The 25,960-nt window shown below is 43.6% G+C and overlaps 1 protein-coding gene across 1 annotated transcript in view; it reads left to right on the top strand.

Annotated features, from left to right (window-relative positions):
- Positions 1–25,960, top strand: part of INTS4 (integrator complex subunit 4) — a 337,269-nt gene that overhangs the window by 36,199 nt on the left and 275,110 nt on the right. The window contains exons 2-3 of the mRNA XM_069203922.1: positions 4,737–4,931; positions 22,816–22,933. Coding sequence (XP_069060023.1) covers positions 4,737–4,931; positions 22,816–22,933 — 313 coding nt within the window. The remainder of the gene's footprint in view (positions 1–4,736; positions 4,932–22,815; positions 22,934–25,960) is intronic.

Raw genomic sequence — 25,960 nt, 5'->3', positions numbered from 1 at the left:
TGTACCCGGCCGCCCCCGCGCTGCTGAGAGTGTACTTTCTGTGCTACTTTGTGTCCCCCCCCCCGGTGCCCTACAAAACCCCCCTGGTCTGCCCTCCGAAGACGCGGGTACTTACCTGCCGGCAGACTGGAACCGGGGCACCCCCTTCTCTCCATTATAGCCTATGTGTTTTGGGCACCTCTTTGACCTTTGTACCTGACCGGCCCTGAGCTGCTGGTGTGATAACTTTGGGGTTGCTCTGAACCCCCAACGGTGGGCTACCTTGGACCAAAAACTCAAACCTGTAAGTGATTTACTTACCTGTGAAAACTAACAATAACTTACCTCCCCCAGGAACTGTGAAAATTGCACTGTGTCCACTTTTAAAACTGCTTATTGTGTTTTATGCAAAAAGTATACCTGCTAAAGTAATGATTCAAAGTTCCTAGAGTACTTACCTGCAATACCTTTCAAAAGAGCTATTACATGTAAAATTTGAACCTGTGGTTCTTAAAATAAACTTAGAAAATATATTTTTCTATAACAAAACCTATTGGCTGGATTTGTCTCTGAGTGTGTGTACCTCATTTATTGTCTATGTGTATGTACAACAAATGCTTAACACTACTCCTTGGATAAGCCTGCTGCTCGACCACACTACCACAAAATAGAGCATTAGTATTATCTCTTTTTACCACTATTTTACCTCTAAGGGGAACCCTTGGACTCTGTGCATGCTATTCCTTACTTTGAAATAGCACATACAGAGCCAACTTCCTACATGCTGGTTCCCATAAGAAATAATAAATTGAATCAAATAATGGCCCTAACGTTTAGGTTTTATCTATTTAGTGCTGTTCAACATTTACAACTCATTTCTTTGTTTTACATTTGCAGTGCACCAAGTTCCAATAAGGGAAAGGGAGAGTGTGTGGTAGATGTAGGAAACAAAGTACAAAAAAGGAAAAGCAGGTGTTTCAGACAGAAAGAGAGACAAGAGAAACCTATAGTGTTGACCGAAAATAAAAAATTACTCCGAAAGTAAGTGGGCATAATGAGCCAGCTTGGTGGTATCATAGGGATGCAAGTTGAAGATTGGGCTAACAACCTTGTTCTTGATGGTTGAACGTTTACCACAGAGAAGGTGTGGTTCTGACATTGAGTAAATTGGCATCAAATCTGAACTGAACAGTGGCTCTATTTAAGGCAGCTCTAAGGTTGGTAGCCAGGCATAATATGAGTTTTGTGTCATGTAGCTCATGAAGAGTTGCCTTCATAAGCTGCTTTGTTTGGCTTATCATAAGCTGGCATCTATCATAAATACTAGGTTTTGGGGTTAGCCGAAAGGTGATACTTGAGAGTCTGTGATTTTGGCTAATAAAGAGGAAGCAGGAGGAGTTGCAGATCAGTAAGTGGAAGGAGTACAGTCATCAGGTGATTGAGATTGAGTTTATTGTGTGACAATGAATTTTGAGATACTTTGAGGCACACCGAGATGGATTCTGGGGCAGGGTGTAACCCATTTGCCCACTCTGCAGTGTGTCTGTGTGTACCTTCATCGCTTCTAAAGTAGGTCTAGGATGGAGTGCTTAATGATGTCTAGCAGAGTTCGTATGAAGAAACTGAAAAGCAAAGTGGGCTAAGGAGTACCCAAAAGCAACTCCACAATACAGTGTAACGGAATTTGTGGTAAAAGGGCCCTGTCACCTGTTGGTTACAGCTGCTGTGTATGGTAAGTAAAGATATCAGCCATGCAAATAGAGAGACTGGTACTCCAATTCAGTGGTTCCAACCCTTTTGACATCTGTGGACCCCCCACTTTATCATTACTGGAACTCGGGGACACCCATTAAATCATTATTGGAATCTGGGGACCCCCTAATGAGTCATTACTGAAAGCTGGGGACCTAATCTGTTAATATTATTTAATTTTCTAAGCAGTCTCAGACCCCCTGAGGAGGCTTTGTGGACCCCCAGTGGTCCCCGTACAACAGGTTGGGAACTACTGCTGTAATTTACTTTGCACTAGGTGACAGCAGGTAGGTGCCCTAGGTGACTTATTTGAACTCCAGCATTGATCCTCTTAGTGTTTCAGTTTTCTGAGATCTGTAAAACGATTGCTATTGAGTTGGGTACTAAACTGCTATTTAACCTCATAGCAATAATGTGGTTGGTGTTACTATTGCCATCAGTATTCTGTCTTTCAAAAGTAGATGCCTGAGGGTAAGCTTAGGGTATTTGGCTACGTGAATAATTCCTTTTAGTTATAAACCGTTTTTAATACAATGAGCAGCAATACAGCACATAATAATTAGCACATCACATAACTCCTAAAGAAGTAGTTTACATAATACTCTTATAGTGGGTAGGTACAGGCAATACAATGTAAATATTTCACCAAAGGAATTGCCTCAATTTCCACATCCAGTCCCGCAGTAGCAAGAAAAGCGTGGAGAGAACAGCAGGAAAAAAGAGCAGAAGAATGAATAACTTAACAGTATGTGTGCTTTTTGGCAGGTATCTGAATAGACATTCTCCTTGCTACCTCTCCCACAGTGGGTCTCTATGAAAGTGCATACTCCCCCAAAAAAAGTCCCTTTTCTTACCACCATAAATGATCCCAAATTAACATAAGTCTCAAACTGCACCAACTTTAACTTGAACCTGTCCCTCCAGTAAAGCCCTTGCTGATTCTACTTGTGAGAAACAAATTGTTTCCCCCGATGTTCCACCAGGAACATTGAGGGGAAGCCCACTGATGCCACAGACCAATCCTTCCATCTCATTGCTAGGTGCTGTAAGTACCTTTTCCAGTGTGACGGGACTAAGATTAGAGAAAACAAGTGACAATCACTCATCACTTTCTTCATTTGAATGTTGTTGTACACAATATGTACCCTTCTTGCCACATCGTTGCACACCACCATGACTGCTCCACTTGTGTCAAAATTTTGCTTTCTTCCACCACAGCCGCCATGAGGGAAGTTTGGTGTGGTCTCTTCTATCAATCACAGCGTCACACTCTTGAGGAGCCCCCCAAATGCGCCCTCACAACCTATTCTCTCTTTCAGCTAAAGTCTCAGGTGGAGTGCCCACAGTGATTCCTAGGACTGTTCGCTCCAGAGAGACATATTCACATTGTCTGAAGATGGAGGTTTCCTTTAACTTCTTACTCATCCCTTCTGCCAAGCTCTTCAGTGCTCCCACATTACCACTCCTGGTTTCTGAGTTCTGCTCCACTACCTGGTTTTATTTATTTATTTATTTTTTTGCTTCCAACCCCTTTAAATTCCTTAGCTGTTTCTCCACATTGCAAAATGGATTTGGTCTTCTCCTTTAGGTCTGTATAGAAAGTACTACAACAGCTCATTAGTGTTGTTTGTTTCTTTAACAGACATCTGTGTATTCTTGAGTGTTTCCAGCCACATCAGTAAACCCCATTTTGGAGCTTCTTCAATATACTGAGTAGGTATATCCTCTTTGCCTTTACAACATCCCATCAGCCTTCACATCAAGTGTGCACTACTTGGGCATCTTGTCATGCCCTTCTAGCACTGTGTACCTTCTCAATGATTTCAGGCCTTCTGTTCCTCTGCAGTCGGCAAAGTGGAGTGGTCTTCAAGGCCCACTGCTCGTGGCCAGGAACACAGCCCAAGAACACAGCGGGGGCCACTAATAATGTAGTCTGAGACCTCTTCAAGGCTGCTATAGCCCACAGCCCCTTATAGGTTATGGGGGTTCCAACCACAGTCTCCAGATTGCAGGTTTCTCCATGCTTTCTGCTGTCTCGGCTCAGTGATCTGCAGTGCTCACTGAACTCCCTCAGCCGTTCCTCCAGGGGGTGTAATTTAGTTACCCCAGTCAGTTAGACAGTTCTTTGCATCCTGCATGATTTATGTAGTATTGAAAAAATGGGGAAAACCAGTACCCTGGGACCTGGGTAAGTGAATAAATATAACGGGAAGATTTTTGGTCTCTCCGGGGGAAGAATATGAATTAACTTCCACAACAGTGTCTGTACCATAAAGAACTGTCTGTACCAATGAAGTTCGTGAATAATATATCCCATTTATTGGAAACTTAAATTCCAAAATTTTAAAGTAAACTTCATCAGTAAAGAAAGTTCTTTATGGTACAACCATTGTTGTGGAAGTTAATTCATATTCTTCCCCCGGAGGGACCAAAAATCTTTGTCTTATATGATTTATGTAGTAGGCTGCAAGGAGTATGAGGTGCACCAGTCAACAGCCGCTGCCTAGCTCCCATACTCATCCCTGTAGGTTCCACGCAGTCACCACCATTGTGTCTCATCAGAAACCACAACTCGCTGCCCAGGGAGAAGATATATATACTGATATAGATATATCTTATCGTTCTTATCTTACCTTTCTTATCTATCTTACAAAAAGTTATATTCCAGGAGTGTATTCTGACTTTGCTTGTAGTTGGATGGTATCATTTGTAAATAAAAATATTATGCTGGTCCATTATTTGTCACATAAGCCTGCAGTGAGAAACTATTGGCAACATAGTGGCCAAAAGGTTGTACTTATCCATTTGCACAGTAAACACAGTTGGACTTAGGTAAATAGCATGCCCTGCCTGCTAAATAATGTGGTCTTAAAAAGCTTGTACCTCTTCCAGCTTGTATATGTCAAGTTTATATGTCTTCATATGTTTCCGCCTCTATTTGTCTCCAAATAACCTATATAAGGGTATCTTGGTTTTCATACTAATACTCTTCTTTCAATCTGCAGCAGCCACTTGAAGAATTAACATCCAAGAAGCTTCGTCTAACTAAACCAAGTAAATCTGCAGCTCTCCACATCGACCTTTGTAAAGCCACCTGTCCTGCTGATTCCCTGCAGTACCTGATTGCATTTGCCCGGAAGCCAGTGGAGGCAGAGAGTGTTGAAGGCGTGGTCCGGATTTTGCTGGAGCATTATTACAAGGTATCAGATAATTGCACAGCAAAGCACTGCAGATAACAGATGTGAGGAAACCAGCAAAAAAAAAAAAATGTATTCCTAAGCGCTCATTTACAAAAGCAAAATACATGGGAAATAACTACAAAAAATGTAATTCCACTTTGGCATACAACTGCAGCGTTGCCGGGCTGAGGAAATCCAATTTGAATTTCTCACTATTGGAAACTACAAATAACTGAATTTAAACTAGGTAGGAGGGACTGGGAGGGACATCTCAGTTTCCACAAAATGTTCAAAATCTCAATCCACCAAATGTTCAAAATCTCAATAGCGATGAATTTTAGACAGTAATTAAGTTAGCAAGATTGGTGATTAATTTTTACTTTGTCAGTCAAGAATGTACTCATAAAGTATTTGAGACTGGGGTAGGGCAGACAAAGGTTGAAGCATTTTTGATAAACGATCATGCAGTTTACCATTGTGCATTTTTAAGAACAACATCCATTACCATTTCTTGGAAGCATCATTTAATTACATTTGTTTGATACCTGCCAATATTTAAATTAATAATAAAGTGTGAAAACAATTGACCAATATGTGCCCCATTCTTTAAAAAAAAAAGTAATGAAAGTGCCATGCAGTTCACTGACACTACATTGTTTCAGATTTGACTTCCTTCTATAAAACCTTGTAAATTGCTGTAAGCCAGCGACAGATGCAGGCATACAGTCATACTCCTAGCAATCCCCTGTAAATTCAATTTTCACCTTAGCAAATAAACATGCCTAAATTTACTCATTCAGAAACCTGCAACACATGTGCATATTAACTTTTTAATATACTTATTTATTTTTTCTCAGGTGAGGGGAGTATTTTCCAATCTCCTCCGAATGGGGAGACTCTATTTCCAACCTGGAACTTGTCAGGAGTAAATTGTGTCAAGCAATTTCGAATGGGTGGGGATGTTTAAATAATAAAACAGAATCTTTAATAAGAGGGTGTTGGGGGGAATCAAATAACCCAGCACATCTGGCTGCATGTGAATCAACTGGAGCTATTTCTGAGCCCACATTCACTTTATTAATCTACTTTTCCAACAACTGACTTGTTATCTTTTTCTGGATTCCCATTGTTACTGGGCCCTCATTAGGCTTTAGAACTGCAAGGTTTTCTGGTTGGATGCTGCACCGAAACATTTGTAATGAAGCTGCTTCCTGATATGTAACACAATATGTAAACATGGCACAAATGAGCAAAAGTAATTTGAGCTTCTGAACTGCTGAGGTCAATGAGTAATTGTGTGTTCCATTTTGAGGCTATTTTCTTTCCTTTGCAACATTTTGTGTTGGTTTTAATTTCACCTGGTTTGAGTTACATTTTGTGGCTTTATCTAGCATCTGTGCAAATAATTATTTTTTCACATTTCAAAATGTTTAATTTCAGTAGTGAACTGACATGAACCAGTAAGGTTAGAGAGAAAACAAGGCCTGCAGACAGATGTACAATTAGATTCTCAAGTGGACTATATCTACTGGTTTAAGCAGTTGGATAAGAGTAACGGGGAAATGTAGTAGCCTTCTGGGAATCATGGGCAATACATAATAGAGAGTGGGTGAGAAAGAAATAAGCGCAATGATCTATAATAAGAGTATAGTGCAGTCACACCATGATGTACGTTAGGACCATAAATTGTGTACAATTGTTTATGATGGTGTGAGTGGCTACAGATAAGGGTTATGCTTTTTCAATATGGATCGTTTTTAGAGTTTCAAGGGGATTGCTGAAGCGCATTGTCCTCTTTCCTGATAAATATTACCCATTCCTTCCATACCTTAGAAACAACCTTTGCAAAGTTTTTCCAGTTACATAAAATAACTTTACAACCCACTGGTGAGCAATAAATCAAGCAGATAGTACCCGTTCTTGCCATAAATATCTGGATCACAAGGTCCTTTTTTAAGATATGAGAAACATTCGAAAGTTGTAATCTGTAATGCTGTACTCTTGAAAATAAAAATTTCAGACCAAAACCCTTGTAGTTGTGGACAGTCACACATATGAGCAAGATCACCGGATAAAGAATTGCAATTCCAACATGAGTTATCTCTTACGTTCATTTTTAGCCATTCTCTGTGGAGTCCATAATGTTCTACGAAGGAGCTGATATTTCGTCTAAGACAGTGTGTGTTAATTTATTCTTAAACGGGGAAGCTCAGATCAAAGGCCAGTTGTGACATTGTGGTTGAGTCAGATCTAATTCCAAGTTAGATTGAATTATTGTTAGTTTAGTAAATGCATAGTAGAGGGGGGATACAGTGGAAGGGAAAGCGACAGTGGGAGTAGGATAGACAGAAAGCCAGGATGGAGCATCCGAAACGCGAGACTGCTTGGCGATATGCTGAGAAGCAACGGACGGCGACCACAAACGTGGCGAATTGCGGCTCTCAGTCGGGGGCCGTCTCCCCTCCTTACCGCAGGTCCCACCAGCCCGGAAACCGTGTACGCCACAGGAGAAGTGCTGGTAACGTGACGGCGACCACGAACACGGTGAATTGGAGCTCCTTGTCTTGCCGCAGGACCTACCAGCCCGGAAACCGCAGAAGCCAATGTTGGTAACATGGCGCGAGGGGGCTGAGATGCAATGTGTGGCGGCTGCGAATTGCGGATCCCAGCTGGGGGTCGAACCCTCTTTTTACCGCAGGACCCACCCACCGGCTCGGTGGCCGCAGAGAAGAACTGGTAACACCAGCAGGACAACGTAGGACAGCGCACGGCTGCAAGTGCGGCAAGCTGTGAGTGGCACAAGGTATGACCACCTGATACTTTCTCCCCCACTATGGGCTGGTTCGTTGCCTCGCCACAGGATTCACCTGCCCTCTGCGGGCGCCCTTTCCCCTGACTGGACTGCCAGGTTGAAGTGTAGTGCCCCAGATGCCTTTCCACCCCTGACTGTCCCTCCTGGCCCGTTTTGTGAGAGTGGTGCCACCAGGCGCCCAGAGAGGTTGCAGGGACACCGCGAGAGCTGAGAGGAACTGAGCAATCATCATTTGCGTGCCTGTGGTGGGCCGACAAGCTGTACTGCAAATCGTTTGGCAGCCATTTAATCTAATTTACCCGGCCCATCCTCTGGTTCCTGCGTGGGTAGTGGGCCCGCAGCAGGAACGGTGCAGCTTAGGCAGTGTAAGGCAGCGTGAGGGCTATCCTAGCCCGGTAACCTACCTAAGTTCTGTTGAGTTTCATTAATTTCCAGTCAGCCGCATTGAGAAGAGGCGAGGAACCGTGTGAAGCCCGGATACCGCCGTCCGAGTGCCGCAGTGTGATGCCCTAGGGTGCCGCGAGGAACCTCAAAGAGACATTGGACCCACGAGGAGGCTCATGGTAACGTCTCAGACACTGGGAGGACGTCACGGACCATCACAGCGAAGGTCTCCACCCGACGCAAGTGGTGGTAATTCTCCCTCCAGTAGCATTTTCAGACCCTGTTCATCATTGCTACAAGGTACTGTTGGTTTTCTTAAACAGCACTCCAATTATTTTTTCCTTTCACCTGGCCACCCTCTCTGCTCTAATCATCTTTAGAAGTCCTCATTATCTAACAGAACATTTTCCATTTCAAAACAAGTGAAACACCCAACATTGTACCGTGGGTCACAGTGACTGTAAAAGAATTGAGATCCGGATGATTGCTTCCGGGGAGATCCTGTTCCAAAACAAAATCCAATCCTTTGCGCAATAAAGCCACAGACACCTTAGGCCTAAAATCCATAAATCAAATCTTTTCTTTATGGGACAAGAGAAGGCCCCCCTAATCATTCAAAGCCTGTACTTCCAGACTGCAAGGTCTTTCTTCCATTAGAAGAACCCTTCCCTTCTTGTCCTTATCCCAAGGATTCAGTCCTCCCTCACGTTCCGGCAGATCCAAACAGGACCCCAGTCACGTCTCACACATCTTGCTTTATTCTTGAGCCTCCGACTTTTTCTGTAAAGCTTCTTCGCCTTCTCCAAGTACAATCCCTCCATTAATTCATGATTCTGCCAGCCTGGCCCTTGTAAAGGAAATGTTGTCTCTTGAATTTGGTACTGACGTTCCTTTTTCCAGACGCTTGCCTGGAAAATCTTCTTGCGGTCTTAACCCTCTGTGACCTCAATTTAGAACTCCTTCAAAGATATGGATCCCGCCAGGAAGTAAAATCTCCCCCGCCATCTACCTCCATCCACGGGTTTGCAGCTCTTCAGTAGCACATCTTCCAACCATTCCTCACTATGTTCTCACCTTTCAACGACACCCAACCTGAGTCTAAACGTTAACCCTTTAAATAGTAACCCTGATCTATCTTCTATTTTGAACCTTCTAGAAACTTTAGTTGGAGGATCTGACTGCATTTTTGATTCCGTAATGGCCATTCTAAAAGAAATGACAGCTGGCAATGGAGTTAATCCTGGATTTTTCACGCAACATCGTAATGACCATTTAGCACGTCATTATACTCCCGCAAACAACAAAATACCCCTTGGTACTGATTTTTACTCTCATGCTGGTGCACCGCAGGTGGGACTATCCCCTATGAATCCTGCTCCCATTGAGAGCCCAGTCAACTCCATTAGATTCGTATTAAGTGACTTCATCAGAGAAAGACCTGGATCCAGTCTATAAAAACTCCAAGCCGGTCATGTTTCCAATCTTCAAAGCTCGACCAAAGGCATATATCTTGACCAGTACCTTGGTTACCCTAGAGCACACTCCAATACGTAAAAGGAAAAAAGTCAGAAGGTCCAAAAAACCAATCCGGAAACATCCTAAAAAAGATCAGAGAAAGATATGATTCTCCGAAGATCAATCTGGCTCGCAAGATCCTTTAACCCAGGAGGTTCCCTGTTTCCCAGCCAATGCCCGTACCTCATCGGCAACCCTGAAATGGTCGACGCAATTTTGGCTCGTGATCAGACTATTTCTCAACCAATTAGGCCATCCTTAAATCCCTCTGCACAATCCTTTGGAGCAACTTCAGGACTTAAGCCTGCCCAGGTTTGGTCGCAACCCATCAAAAGGGGACAGGGACGATACCCTGAGGACACCTTGACTTTAAACTTCATGCTCTTATTTGATAATGATCTCTTTTTTTAACAGATCCCAGTTGTTAAACTGCTTTTCTGACATTGTATTGTATTGTATTGTAATTGTATTAATATAGCGCTTACTACCCCTGACGAGGCGTCAAAGCGCTTTTCGATGAGTAGCACGCACAGTTGAACCTCTTAGACTGATTGAAAGTAGGGATATACACCTGGTCTCTCTGAAGGCCTCCGATTTTGGTCCCTTGTGTCGAGTATCCTTTTTCTCCAAATTGATTGTCAACAAAATCTTAAGTAACTTAGAGTCTCTACAATGTAAAGGTATCGATGTAGTTCCTGTCTTGAGCGAGACGGGTTTAAAGTTAACCGAGTGGGTTCCCCTGCCTCCTGATGAAGCGTGGAAACCTACCTCCCCAGCTATCCCTCTTGCTAACCCTGACACTAATTTCCATACCTATCAGAACTTAAAAATTCACCTGGGGGTTCATGGCCGAGAAGTATTATTTAGGGATTCCCCAGTTTGTCCGCCTCCTGATTTATGCACTAATCCCCATTCTTGGAATTGGCTACCGGCAGTGTTAAGTAATTCTGTCACAACTTCCCAGCCAACAGCTCCTTCAATGTAGCAATGAGCTTACCCTTATAGCTTGGAATGAGGCAGGTGTGAAGTCTAGGGAGGAAGGAAATTGACTTTCTGGACTCCTTAAATCCTGATATAATTTGCCTCCAAGAAACCTGGACTATTAGGGAGTTGCAGTTTAAAAATTATTGCTCTCTTTGCTGCAAGGCCACCTCCTGAATGAGGGGTCACGCTAAGGGAGGGGTTGCATGTTTGTTGTCGAATAGGCTGCACTGGCAGTATGAATGTTTTAGAGACCCCAGTAACCTGTTTTTAGCCGTAAACTTACACTGCATTGGAGTTGGAGACAAAGTAACCTCCCTCACATTGATTAACTCTTATGCCCCCCCGGTGTTCCTTTTAACAATCTTCTAGTCAAAGTATTTCATTACATTAAGGAGCTCTGCGACAGGGATCCAGGAACCCAAATCATTATGGTAGGAGATCTAAATTGTAAGATTTCTAACTTGGGGCATTCTTTCGGGATGAGGAAAGGGAGGAAGCATTTGGATTACCCCCCTGGTATTTTCCCTCACAAAAGAAGGCCCGATAAGCGTGGGAAGCTCTTTCTTGAGTATCTGAAGGAGAATGATTGTATTGTTGCTAACAGTAGACTCCCGAGCCCATTTCACACATACATCGCCCTGGGGGGCTGCAGTCCTGGACTACGTGGTATCAAGCTATCAGTCTTTTCCCCTGTTAAAGGATATAATAGTATTACAGACTACCCACAGTGATCTTAATATTTTGGTTGTCCAATCTGCAGATTCATGGAGTTTAGCAGGGCAGCACCCCCAGCTTAATGTCAAAACGGGAAAAACATATTGGTCCCGGGTAGTTTCAAGGGGCTTAAAGGTATCCTAGAAAGTACCCTGAATGATCTCGGTAGCTGGTAGGAAAAGTAATGGAAAGTTTTACTGTTTTTTATGCAGCTGGTTGTTCCAATCCCCCGCCAGAAGCCCCAGAGTAATCACATAGCGAAACCCCGCTCCTTACTATTATTGAATAGAGCAATGAATGCTCTTATTTGTAAACAGTATAGGGATCATACATCTGCGAGGCAATCCCAGCTTGCCTGTCTCCATAAATATAACCCTAATCATGTTATTTTTACACTCTGATACCAGATTTCAAAGTTGGTTTGGAACTATACGTTTGAGCTTTACTCACGGTGAGTATGTTTGTTGGCAACTTTATCTTTTCTGATCATCAGGGGAATATTGTCTCCTTAATTTCCCCATGTCACCTTATATTGCAATGGAGGTAGATGAAAGGAAGCATTGGTGATGTGGGTTTGTTCAATTTATTATATTTTCTGTTATGGTTATTTCTTTAGTATTCACAAAATATTCAAGGCCTTATTGTTTCTTTGTACTTCTAGTCTTCCTTACATATTTCTCCTCACCTCTTATCTCATTTTTTCCTTTTCAAAACAATATTTTATAGGGTGAGTATGGTTATGATAGACAATTCTTTTTGAGAATCTCCCAGCATAATTCCTTGTTACAGAAAGTAGATGTCATACATATTTGATTATTAGTTTTGATAAAAAGAACGCCCACAATTTCTTAATAAACCATTTTATCTCTGTCAATATATCATATGGCACTGGCTAGTAAATGTTTGACTATCATCTCTCTTAACATAAGAGACCTTAATCATCTAGTTATAAGACATAAAATATCTGATTAATTCTACAAATTGAAAGGGAATGTAATAATGTAGCAAGAATATAAAATTGGTCTTACGAGGCACTCACTTTTAACAACAGATAGATTGAAGGGGTAGTCTGTTCCCCAAATATTGGTGATAGAAATGGTGTGTTAATGTTAGTTGCCAAAAAAACTCTAATATTTCCATAACTTCAAATACTATAGATGACAAAGGTGGATGGATAACCTTGAAAATTAATGGAGAGGTTACAGATTTCTTTGTCAATAATGTGTATACACCAAACTGAGATAACCCAAAGTTCTGGTCCAACCGCTCTAATAACATGAAAGTCATTCTTAACAATGGTTTAATTTTTCAACCTGCCTATGGATTGCACGTTAGACAGGTCTTCCTCCTGTAAATAAAGACTTCCTATATCAAACTAGATGAGAAGCTTGAACTAAAATGTAAAAGATACCGGGAGAACGCAAAGCCTGTATACCTTTAACTTCACTTTTTTTCTTCTCCTCAACTCCAGAATCGATTACATCATGATGTCTGGTAGTCACTTGTAATACATGGATGCTACCACCATAGAACCACAACATATCTCAGACCAGTGTTGCATAACTTTGTTACTATCCTGGGGCTTTAAGCCTAAAGCACAAACTATTTGGAGGCTAAACAATGAAATCCTCCAAAACCCTCACTACTGTACTAAAATAACCAACAAAGTCAATCACTTCTCTGACACAAACCCCTGTTAAATGACCTTTCCTTTAACCAGATGGACCGCTTTAAAAGCGACAATAAAATGTCCTTTAATTTGTACTGGGTTTCCTACAAACATGGTAGCATAGGAGTCATTAAATAATTTAGAAAAATTAATTTAAATATTGGACAGTTCACATAAACGACAGAAAACGGCCAGTCTACTAAACAAACTCAATAACAAAAAATATGAATATAATAAAATTGTAAGTACTAGGGCCGGCATTTGGATTACGCTATATATATATATATATATATATATATATATAAATAAAACTATGTGACGCTGTAAGGAAATGCCTCCTTGGCATGGTTGCCCCCTGACTTTTTGCCTTTGCTGATGCTATGTTTACAATTGAAAGTGTGCTGAGGCCTGCTAACCCGGCCCCAGCACCAGTGTTCTTTCCCTAACCTGTACTTTTGTATCCACAATTGGCAGACCCTGGCATCCAGATAAGTCCCTTGTAACTGGTACTTCTAGTACCAAGGGCCCTGATGCCAAGGAAGGTCTCTAAGGGCTGCAGCATGTCTTATGCCACCCTGGAGACCTCTCACTCAGCACAGACACACTGCTTGCCAGCTTGTGTGTGCTAGTGAGAACAAAACGAGTAAGTCGACATGGCACTCCCCTCAGGGTGCCATGCCAGCCTCTCACTGCCTATGCAGTATAGGTAAGACACCCCTCTAGCAGGCCTTACAGCCCTAAGGCAGGGTGCACTATACCATAGGTGAGGGTACCAGTGCATGAGCATGGTACCCCTACAGTGTCTAAACAAAACCTTAGACATTGTAAGTGCAGGGTAGCCATAAGAGTATATGGTCTGGGAGTTTGTCAAACACGAACTCCACAGCACCATAATGGCTACACTGAAAACTGGGAAGTTTGGTATCAAACTTCTCAGCACAATAAATGCACACTGATGCCAGTGTACATTTTATTGTAAAATACACCACAGAGGGCACCTTAGAGGTGCCCCCTGAAACTTAACCGACTATCTGTGTAGGCTGACTAGTTTTAGCAGCCTGCCACAAACCGAGACATGTTGCTGGCCCCATGGGGAGAGTGCCTTTGTCACTCTGAGGCCAGTAACAAAGCCTGCACTGGGTGGAGATGCTAACACCTCTCCCAGGCAGGAATTGTCACACCTGGCGGTGAGCCTCAAAGGCTCACCTCCTTTGTGCCAACCCAGCAGGACACTCCAGCTAGTGGAGTTGCCCGCCCCCTCCGGCCAGGCCCCACTTTTGGCGGCAAGGCCGGAGAAAATAATGAGAAAAACAAGGAGGAGTCACTGGCCAGTCAGGACAGCCCCTAAGGTGTCCTGAGCTGAGGTGACTCTGACTTTTAGAAATCCTCCATCTTGCAGATGGAGGATTCCCCCAATAGGGTTAGGATTGTGACCCCCTCCCCTTGGGAGGAGGCACAAAGAGGGTGTACCCACCCTCCGGGCTAGTAGCCATTGGCTACTAACCCCCCAGACCTAAACACGCCCTTAAATTTAGTATTTAAGGGCTACCCTGAACCCTAGGAAATTAGATTCCTGCAACTACAAGAAGAAGGACTGCCTAGCTGAAAACCCCTGCAGCGGAAGACCAGAAGACGACAACTGCCTTGGCTCCAGAAACTCACCGGCCTGTCTCCTGCCTTCCAAAGATCCTGCTCCAGCGACGCCTTCCAAAGGGACCAGCGACCTCGACATCCTCTGAGGACTGCCCCTGCTTCGAAAAGACAAGAAACTCCCGAGGACAGCGGACCTGCTCCAAGAAAAGCTGCAACTTTGTTTCCAGCAGCTTTAAAGAACCCTGCAAGCTCCCCGCAAGAAGCGTGAGACTTGCAACACTGCACCCGGCGACCCCGACTCGGCTGGTGGCGATCCAACACCTCAGGAGGGACCCCAGGACTACTCTAAGACTGTGAGTACAAAAACCTGTCCCCCCTGAGCCCCCACAGCGCCGCCTGCAGAGGGAATCCCGAGGCTTCCCCTGACCGCGACTCTTTGAATCCAAAGTCCCGACACCTGGGAGAGACCCTGCACCCGCAGCCCCCAGGACCTGAAGGACCGGACTTTCACTGGAGGAGTGACCCCCAGGAGTCCCTCTCCCTTGATCAAGTGGAGGTTTCCCCGAGGAACCCCCCCCTTGCCTGCCGGCAGCGCTGAAGAGATCCCGAGATCTCTCATAGACTAACATTGCGAACCCGACGCCTGTTCCTACACTACACCCGGCCGCCCCGCGCTGCTGAGGGTGAAATTTCTGTGTGGACTTGTGTCCCCCCCGGTGCCCTACAAAACCCCCCTGGTCTGCCCTCCGAAGACGCGGATACTTACCTGCAAGCAGACCGGAACCGGGGCACCCCCTTCTCTCCATTCTAGCCTATGTGTTTTGGGCACCACTTTGAACTCTGCACCTGACCGGCCCTGAGCTGCTGGTGTGGTGACTTTGGGGTTGCTCTGAACCCCCAACGGTGGGCTACCTTGGACCAAGAACTAAGCCCTGTAAGTGTCTTACTTACCTGGTTGACCTAACAAATACTTACCTCCCCTAGGAACTGTGAAAATTGCACTGTGTCCACTTTTAAAACAGCTATTTGTCAATAACTTGAAAAGTATACATGCAATTTTGATGATTTGAAGTTCCTAAAGTACTTACCTGCAATACCTTTCGAATGAGATATTACATGTAGAATTTGAACCTGTGGTTCTGAAAATAAACTAAGAAAAGATATTTTTCTATATAAAAACCTGCTGGCTGGATTTGTCTCTGAGTGTGTGTACCTCATTTATTGTCTATGTGTATGTACAACAAATGCTTAACACTACTCCTTGGATAAGCCTACTGCTCGACCACACTACCACAAAATAGAGCATTAGTATTATCTCTTTTTGCCACTATCTTACCTCTAAGGGGAACCCTTGGACTCTGTGCATGCTATTCCTTACTTTGAAATAGCACATACAGAGCCAACTTCCTACAGACGCTACTAAGGCTGAGAACAATAAAAGACAAAGCTGGGAAAACTCACCCAAAGGCTGATGGTATTGCGGAGATATTCAAAGAATTCTATAGAGATTTGTACAACAACAATCCCAAATGGGATCCCTCAAAAATGTGCTACGTTTTTGGAAAGCTTAGAACATAATCCCGTCTCTACTAAAGATATATCATCAATGAAACCATAACATTAAACAAAATTACCAAGGTCATTAATACTTTGAAACTAAATAAATCCCCTGACCTGTTGGATATACAGCTACTTTTTTTTAAATCTCTTAAAGCCAATTTACAAATTATTACTTTACTCAAATTATTTCACAATTTTTTTACCACAAGCCTGATTAGTGGTACACCTTCAAAAACTGTGATAGCTGTCATACCAAAAGATCGGAAAGAGATAACCCTACATAATAGCTACAATCAAATGTCTTTAATTAATACAGACTGTAATTTGTATGCAAAAAGTCTAGCATTCATATTAGAAAAGGAACTCTCAAAGCTCATCAACCCTACCCAGGTAGGCTTTGTTACAAACAGACTACCTAGTGATAACACCAGATTAATTATTCATATTTTAGAAAGTGCTCATTCAGTAGAATCTCCTACAGTAACAATAGCTCTAAATGCCGAAAATGCTTTCAATATAGTAGCCTGGCCCTTTCTGGAAACTGACATAAATTCCAGTTAGGAGACAATTTCCTACAAATGGTAACATCCCTGTACCAAAAGCTACAGTTAGACTTGCAGTACACGCTGAGAATATTTTATCTTACAGCAGGGAACCAGATGAGATGTCCACTGTCCCCAGTTTGGTTTCTACTGATTATTGAACTTGTAGCAAATGATTAAACTAAATTAAGATATGCCTGGCATAATGGTTAAATACCTCGCAGTCAAAACTGCGGCATACAGATAATTTACTTTTAATAGAAAATGCTCTGCACAATCGATTACAACCTTAACCAAAACTAAAGGAATGTATTCCCTAGCTTATGGTTATGCTTTAAACAAGGATACATCAGAAGTAGCCATTGCTTTCAATAAACTGCGTGGTAAATAACTATTAGCCGAGTCATGATTAGCATGGCAAACCCATTATAGAAAAGACTTTGCCATTAAATTCAACGACAAACTTCAAGAGTCAATCAATCATAATAAAAAATGTATGCTTAAGAAAATCTCAGATCTCTTGGACATCTTGTCTATGTTTTTAATATGGTGGGTTAGAATTGAGACAACCAATTACTCCTATGCTAAATTATCTGTTGTAAGTGATTCCTGTAAAATTATCTCATGACTTTTAAACTAAACTGGATGCGATTATAAATAATTTCCTGTGGCATGGGAAATGGCCCAGAATCTTGCTAAAGAAATTGTGAGTTTCCAAAGATCAAGGTGGAGTAAAAATGGCTAATTTTACAGAGGATAAGTTACCATTTATTTTTAAACAAGGTTCTAGATTATTAACTAAATTTGACTCGTATCAGCCAATATGGTCTGAAGCAGAAAAATAAATCATTCAAAACTGCAATCTTATATCATTCCTAACTATTGAAAAATTATAGCGTGCCACACTCCAAAGCTATTTTTGCTGATACTAGGAATGCTATTTTACAGATTGAATCAAAATTGGAAATCACACTTTAAAACCCAAATGCAGCTTCTTTGCGGGGTAATAAGAACATTAAGGTGGATGATAAAATTATGAACTGGGAAGCTTGAACTTCCAAAGTAATATTTATGGTAAAACAGATTCGTAATAAATCTGAGCAAATTTTATTGGCCGTGTTTCAGTGTATCTATAATTTAAGCATTATAGAATTTTATGGCTCCTGAAGATTAAAGCTGCCATTGCCAAAACCAAAAACCTTCATTTGGATCCCTCCATCATCCATCTAACAGCCTCTTGAGGGAAGGTGGGACACAAGCTTTCTAAAACGTACTCACTAATTCCCCTTGCATTTACTAGTTTATTTTTTCAAGTTTATTTTATTTATTATGTTACGGAACTCCGCAGGAGGTCCACATAAAATGATACATATTTATAAAAAAAACATAATAAAATGAAAAAGAATTAAACTTTAGTAGAGAGGTTGATTAAACTAGTACAATGTTAACAAACACTTAAAATAGTTAAAAACTCTAGCACAAAACAGGAGGGGTTGTAATAAATCGGAAGCAGTAATAAAGGAAAAAGTAAAACAAACAGAGCGCAGCCACCTACGGCGATGAAGTGATAAGGCCGGACAAATTAAAACAACATGTTTCAATTCTTGGACGCCATTATTGCAAAGATTACAAATAGCGGAGGAACCAAACCATCTAGCTTCCGGGGTGTGGAATTTATTAAAATATCTACTTGTCCAGGGGACAGGTTGCTTCTCAAATCTACTTGTCCTGTAAAAAGATCTACTTGTCCCTTTGGTGCCATGTAGTGTGGCGACAAATTATGGCAGCAATCTCATTATGTAAGAGCTCTGATAATAGCCTCTCTGATTATGCCAGGGCTACTACCATAATAGGGCTTGAATACTTGCAGTTTCAATCCCTACTGTAGCAATTTCCTTATTTTGCCACCTTTCTGCAGATCTGCATACTGGGGCTGGAGGAAGCAGTAAGCAATAGTTCCAGGGCTGGAATGCCTTTGAGTCTGCAAACCTACTAACCTGCATGTTTTAAAGATTTTCACCAGCTTCTCTCTAATATTTTCCCATAATAAGAAAGGTTGGACATTTACTCCTGACAATGGCAGAATTAGAACTTCTTCCAGGGTTGGGAAGAAAGTGGCTGGAGGGAAAATGAACTTGCAGATGCTCAATAGATTTTCACATGAGCAAATCTACACATGCGTATTTACCCATGCTAAAATACAGTTCACAAATATTTTATAGGGGTACGACATATACCATGGGTGCACTTTTGTGACTTTCTTTAAGAATTTGGGGCCACATGTAGGTAGGTTCAGATTTGAATAATCATGAGGTGGGTCGCAATTTGCGACCCCCTTGCGAATAGCAGCCCTCACAGGGATGGTGGCCTGCTGGAGACAGCAGACCACCATGTCTGTGACTGCTTCCTTAAAGGAAAACGAGATGCATTACAAAAACGAAAAATGAAACGTTTTTGTTTCATTTTTTCAGAGCAGGCAGTGGTCCGCAGGACCACTGCCTGCTCTGAATTTTTTTTCACAGTGACATTCACAATGGGGAAGGGGTCCCATGGGGACCCCTTCCCTTTTGCGAAAGTGTTAGCACCCATTTGAAATGGGTGCAAACTGCGATTGGTTTGCGCCCGCGTTCGCGGTCACAAAACAATCCTACATTGCACTGCGAGTCGCAATTAGGAAGGGAACACCCCTTCCTAATTGCGACTCGCAAACCCGTTTTGCGATTCGGTAACCAGGTTACTGAATCGCAAAACTGGGTTTGTGCATCGCAATGTGCTTTTTGCACGTCGCAAACAGCGAAAGTCGCTGTTTGTGACATGCAAAAAGCTACCTACATGTGGGTCTTGGTCCCTAATTAGGTCTGGTGTTAACAAAGACATTTTGTTTAATAAAAACTTCTATTTCTCTCTCTTTTGGCTGGCTTTACTGTGAGTGATTGCATTCTGCTCTTCCACAAGGAGCATATTGGCACACAAAGTAGTTTTGTTCAGTGTCAGGAACTACAGTGGCAATCAGTGACGTAACGAAACTGGAGGGTGCCCCTTTGCAAAGAACATAGAGGAGCCCCCTCTCCAGACTCACTCAGGGCAGGTGCTGTGCTAAAGGGACCCCCTGGAGGGCGGCTGCGGGGCCTTTGTTATGCCACTGGTGGCAACGTGTGCTTTTAGAGTTCAAAAAATTTTTTTTTTTTTTTTGACAGTGTTTGTTACAATGTTGAGGGCCTGGTAGCTCCCACAACAATAAAGTGTTACAAAAGCCATGTCAAAACAAGACACGCATTGATGAAACTAAAAGACTTATAAAAATGTCAGATCAGTTGGCTTTGTCAGTGTTTGTTTATTTTCATGCTTCCCATATTCGTGTTGAAAATGGTTACACTGATTTTCCAGTAGAAATATTTTTGGGAAATACTAGCATGCATCAACACATTTTACTAAATGACACTTCATTTGCATCTAATCAGAGAGCATTCTGGGAGCATTATACTTAGCCTCATAGCCTAAAGTTTTCAAACATGTGTATACACAGCTGTTTTTTTTTGTACTGGAACCAACGTCAGTAGTGAAGTGTGACCTTAAAACATTTATTTACAGCACTCACCCTAATAATCAAGGCTTTCAAATAATGAACCATAAATACAAGTTCGAACAGCATTATCTTTTGGAAACACATTACCTCAACTGCAGAGAGTTCTACTCTCTGTAAACAGGCAGCCAAAGGGTTTGTGCTTCAGAGGGTTGGGCCTACTTGTCCCAAGGACAAAGTAAACATAAAAACTTGTTGCCCTTGACCCCAAACAAGATGTCCGGGCGTCGGGCGATAGGAATTCCATCATCCCTGTGCTTGTAATGTATTGAGGGAAAGCTGCCCCTGTTGCAGCAGGAGCCAGAATCTTCTCACCCCATGGGACATGCTCCAGATGAGGTAGGGCTATGTCACTCTTGGCCCTAAGGTATCAGATATTATGTGAAACCTCTGCCTGTGTACGCAGGTCGCTGCCCAAGTTGCTTTCCTGAGTGTGAATTTGAGCAGTGCAGAGCAGAAGAATCTAATTGCAGATGATCAATGGCATATATATAATTCCTGCAGATGGTATATTTTGCTCTATGACCAGCAAATATTTCTTTTTTTTAGCAGTGACCGCAAAGAGTTGTCACTGCACGTCATCAGGTTAACCATCCAGCGAATTACCGCAGCCAGGAATTGAATAAAGGAACTGTGCAAGCCCAACTCATGTCTTAATATTGGTGCCGAAAAGGTGGCGTTTGCAGTTAAGATATTCCTTAAGACACGTCCCTCAATTTTATCGAGAAAGGCCCATTTAAATACTGCAATATGCTCTATACCGTACAGTAGAGACGGAGGTATCTTCACCTGATAAACCTCCAGGAAGTGTTTAAAGTGCCTTCTGCCCGTTGCTCTATATAGGGCATCAGACCGTTAGCTTGGGATTGGGCCTACCTTTGGTTGTGTTCGATATTCTCTCGGTCTTTAAGGCTCCCACAGACGATTTTACCCAAAAAGGCGTATGAGGTTACTCTTTCGAGGTGTTGAGCTCCCAAGGTCCAGCAAAAGTTGCTGTACTTAAATCTTATATTCCCATGAAAGCACAAAATTTAGCTTTTAGGGCAATTTACCTTTAAAAAGTGGGCTTCGGTGTATCGTTGGAGGGCTTAAAGATGATTATTAAGCTCCCTTGGGGTGCGTTCTAAAATGATTGTCATCTGCATAAAGTAGACAACATAACGGTCTACCTCCTAATTTAGGGGCAAAACCCTCACACTGAGTTAAATGAGCAGGTAAGTCTGAAAGATACAGGGAAAATAGCAATGGGGCCAACATACACCCTTGTTTTAGGTCGTTTTTGGTTGGAATGGCATGAGACAGACCTTGTTCACCCCCTAGCGATTCTCTGCACCAGGTTGAGGAGTGAAGTGCTACCACAAAGTCAAAGAGAATACCAGGCATGCCTAGTCTTATGAGCTTCTCCCATAACAAGACACGATCTACCTTATCAAATGCTGTGGAGAAGTCTACTAAGGCTGCGTAGATCACTTACCCCCTCAGAGAGACACATTTTTCGTTAATTACTTGCAAAACTGAGATATTGTCAATTGTGCCATGATTTCTGCTTAAGCCCGACTGCTCCAAGGGGATACTTTTATACCTTTCTGCCCAATCAATCTGACAGAAAAAACTTGGCAAAAACATTTCCGAACGCATCCAAAAGTGCGATCTGGAGGTAATTCCCAGGGCAAATTTGATCCCCTTTTTTATACAGAGGGACAATGATGCTACCCTTCCAGGATTGAGGGACATTCCTGGCTTCGTAGCAATATTGATACACCGGAATAAAATCCTACACCTATAGGATATGTTGTTTTTTATTAACTGTATTGGGATTTCGCCTGGGCGCATCACAGCAGAACTGCGCAGTTTCAGATTTCAGACTGTAAGTAATCTCATTGATTTCCTACAACTACAAGTTAAGCCAAGTGGAATAGGGAATATGTTTTTCAGGTTGGTATAACAGTCAGAATTCCCAAATCCATGTTATTTAACACAAACATTTGCAGCCTGTTCTGAGCTGGTGGTAAATGTCCGCAAGGGCTCCTGCGTGGAATGGAGGGGTGTGATGTGATGTAGGGCAGATGGATGGGAGAAGGGAAGTGGAAACTGGCAGTGTGGAGCATTTAATGCTCTCGAAGACCTGTGCCTTGGCTGAGGGCCTGGCTGGAGTTGTGAACCAGGTCCGAACTGCAATACAGTCCTTTACCGAACTGTTTTATGAGTCTGATTTTTAATCTGGTAAAATTGTGCTCGGTGTTTCTGCACCAAGTAAATCCAAATGTGGTAACACCTTAACTCTGATTATAGTTGCAAGTGGAAAGTCGTATGAGAATTAAACTCTGCACCACTTGTAAGTATGACCTAAGTGTTTCCATGGCAGGCCGGTATTTAGAGTGTCCAGGGGAGTCCGAACAATACATAAGGTAAAACTGCAGCATCTCCGTGGGTGAATACATCTGGGTGCTTGCTGAAGTACATCTGCCTTATTAACTGTTTAAGTGCTTTAATGTTGATGTTAAAACAGTGAACTTTTGTATTCATGTTATCTTGATTTTGTGTTCTAGGAGACTGATAATTCGGTGAGGTTAAAGATTGCATCGTTGCTGGGTCTTTTAGCGCAGACTGTAGGATTTACACCCGACTGCATTGTGGATGATGTTATCGGCACTCTCCAAAATGAAAGTAAGTTGTTATTGCAAGAATTGGGTCCAAGATCGTATCATTCTTGACAGTCTGGTCTGTTGATGTTGGCAACTGTTATACAGAGTTGAGTGGAATGTGAAGAATAGAAAATGGAGAGCCCTACGTATCAGATTCGCGTGAGGTCTCTTCATTAGGGGAAAATTTAAGTGGCTGTGTTAGACTTGATTCACCCTGACCTCGAACCGCCTGAAATTTTCATTAAAAAGTGATGTGTCCAAGGTTATGATTTTAAAGACCAGGCTCTATTGGGCGCGTCTGGTCCCTTGGAGGTTACCACAACAAAACAAATCACCATGAGTGATGACATTTGATGTACAGGCTATTCAAAGAAAAAAACATCCTTGGGCCAACTTTATGAGTACAGACCCCCTAGTTTGTCCGGTGCAGTATATAGCTATGGCTGTCATTTTGTTCCTAAAGTTTTATTTGGACTCCATTGACTTTGTGCTGTGGATTGTGCCCCTTCCTTGACACCTTTGATTAGACAGCACAGTTACCAGGAGTTCTCCACTAGGACGCCAGTGGAGCACCAGAGAGCCCTTTACTAGTTGCATCCTACCTGCTTTGGGTGGTCAGTTTGTTGGGACATCTGATTTTAATTTATTCCCCCCTTGGCATTGATCATCCTTCACCACTGTGAGAGAGCCTAGTGCCCAAATAGAGCATCTTGGTTATTCAGTTGGGGTGTGTAGGAAAATGGCTCCCTGTTTCAGTTACCCCCCACTTTTTGCCTGATATTGATGCTGACTTGACTGAGAAGTGTGCTGGGATCCTGCTAACCAGGCCCCAGCAACAGTGTTCTTTCACTTAAAATGTACCGTTGGTTCCACAATTGGCACACCCCTGGCACACAGATAAGTCCCTTGTAAAAGGTACCAGTGGTACCAAGGGCCCTGTGTAAGGAAATGCCTCCTTGGCATGGTTACCCCCTGACTTTTTGCCTTTGCTGATGCTATGTTTTGAATTGAAAGTGTGCTGAGGCCTGCTAACCAGGCCCCAGCACCAGTGTTCTTTCCCTAACCTGTACTTTTGATTCCACAATTGGCACACCCTGGCATCCAGGTAAGTCCCTTGTAACTGGTACCCCTGGTACCCAGGGCCCTGATGCCAGGGAAGGTCTCTAAGGGCTGCAGCATATCTTATGCCACCCTGGGGACCCCTCACTCAGCACAGACACACTGCTTGCCAGCTTGTGTGTGCTGATGAGAACAAAACGAGTAAGTCGACATGGCACTCCCCTCAGGGTGCCATGCCAACCTCTCACTGCCTATGCAGTATAGATAAGTCACCCCTAAGGCAGGGTGCACTATACCATAGGTGAGGGCACCAGTTCATGAGTACTGTGCCCCTACAGTGTCTAAGCCAAACCGTAGACATTGTAAGTGCAGGGTAGCCATAAGAGTATATGGTCTGGGAGTCTGTCAAACACGGACTTCACAGCACCATAATGGCTACACTGAAAACTGGGAAGTTTGGTATCAAACTTCTCAGCACAATAAATGCACACTGATGCCAGTGTACATTTTATTGTGAAATACACCCCGGAGGGCACCTTAGAGGTGCCCCCTGAAACCTTAACCGACTATCTGTGTAGGCTGACTGGTTCCAGCAGCCTGCCACAACCGAGACATGTTGCTGGCCCCATGGGGAGAGTGCCTTTGTCACTCTGAGGCCAGTAACAAAGCCTGCACTGGGTGGAGATGCTATCACCTCCCCCAGGCAGGAGCTGTAACACCTGGCGGTGAGCCTCAAAGGCTTACCCCCTTTGTTCCAGCACCGCAGGGCACTCCAGCTAGTGGAGTTGCCCGCCCCCTCCGGCCACGGCCCCACTTTTGGCAGCAAGACCGGAGGAGATAATGAGAATAACAAGGAGGAGTCACTGGCCAGTCAGGACAGCCCCTAAGGTGTCCTGAGCTGAAGTGACTCTAACTTTTAGAAATCCTCCATCTTGCAGATGGAGGATTCCCCAATAGGATTAGGGATGTGACCCCCTCCCCTTGGGAGGAGGCACAAAGAGGGTGTACCCACCCTCAGGGCTAGTAGCCATTGGCTACTAACCCCCCAGACCTAAACACGCCCTTAAATTTAGTATTTAAGGGCTTCCCTGAACCTAAAGATAGAGATTCCTGCAACTTACAAGAAGAAGAGGACTGCTGAGCTGAAAGACCCCTGCAGAGGAAGAAAAGAAGACACCAACTGCTTTGGCCCCAGACCTACCGGCCTGTCTCCTGCCTTCCAAAGAAACCTGCTCCAGCGACGCTTTCCCAAGGACCAGCGACATCTGAATCCTCAGAGGACTGCCCTGCTTCAAGAAAGACAAGAAACTCCCGAGGACAGCGGCACTGCTCCAGAAGAACTGCAACTTTGTTACAGAGGAGCAGATTTAAAGACCCCTGCAATCCCCGCAAGAAGCGTGAGACTTGCAACACTGCACCCGGCGAACCCGACTCGACTGGTGGAGAAACAACACCTCAGGGAGGACCCTCCGCCGACTCCGAGACCGTGAGTCACCAAAGTTGTCCCCCCTGACCCCCCACAGCGACGCCTGCAGAGGGAATCCCGAGGCTCCCCCTGACCGCGACTTCCTGAACCTAAAGTCCCGACGGCTGGAAAAGACCCTGCACCCGCAGCCCCCTGCACCTGAAGGAACGGAACTTCTGTGCAGGAGTGACCCCCAGGAGGCCCTCTCCCTTGCCCAGGTGGTGGCTACCCCGAGGAGCCCCCCCCCCTTGCCTGCCTGCACCGCTGAAGAGACCCCTTGGTCTCCCATTGAAACCTACAGAGAACCCGACGCTTGTTTACACACTGCACCCGGCCGCCCCCGCGCTGCTGAGGGTGTACTTTTTGTGCTGACTTGTGTCCCCCCCCCGGTGCCCTACAAAACCCCCCTGGTCTGCCCTCCGAAGACGCGGGTACTTACCTGCTGGCAGACTGGAACCGGGGCACCCCCTTTTCTCCATTGAAGCCTATGTGTTTTGGGCACCTCTTTGACCTCTGCACCTGACC

This window comes from Pleurodeles waltl, chromosome 8 (assembly GCF_031143425.1).
Source record: "Pleurodeles waltl isolate 20211129_DDA chromosome 8, aPleWal1.hap1.20221129, whole genome shotgun sequence".
NCBI lineage: Eukaryota > Metazoa > Chordata > Amphibia > Caudata > Salamandridae > Pleurodeles > Pleurodeles waltl.
The sequence above is the reverse complement of the archived record's forward strand: the minus strand, read 5'-3'. Positions and strand labels throughout refer to the sequence as shown.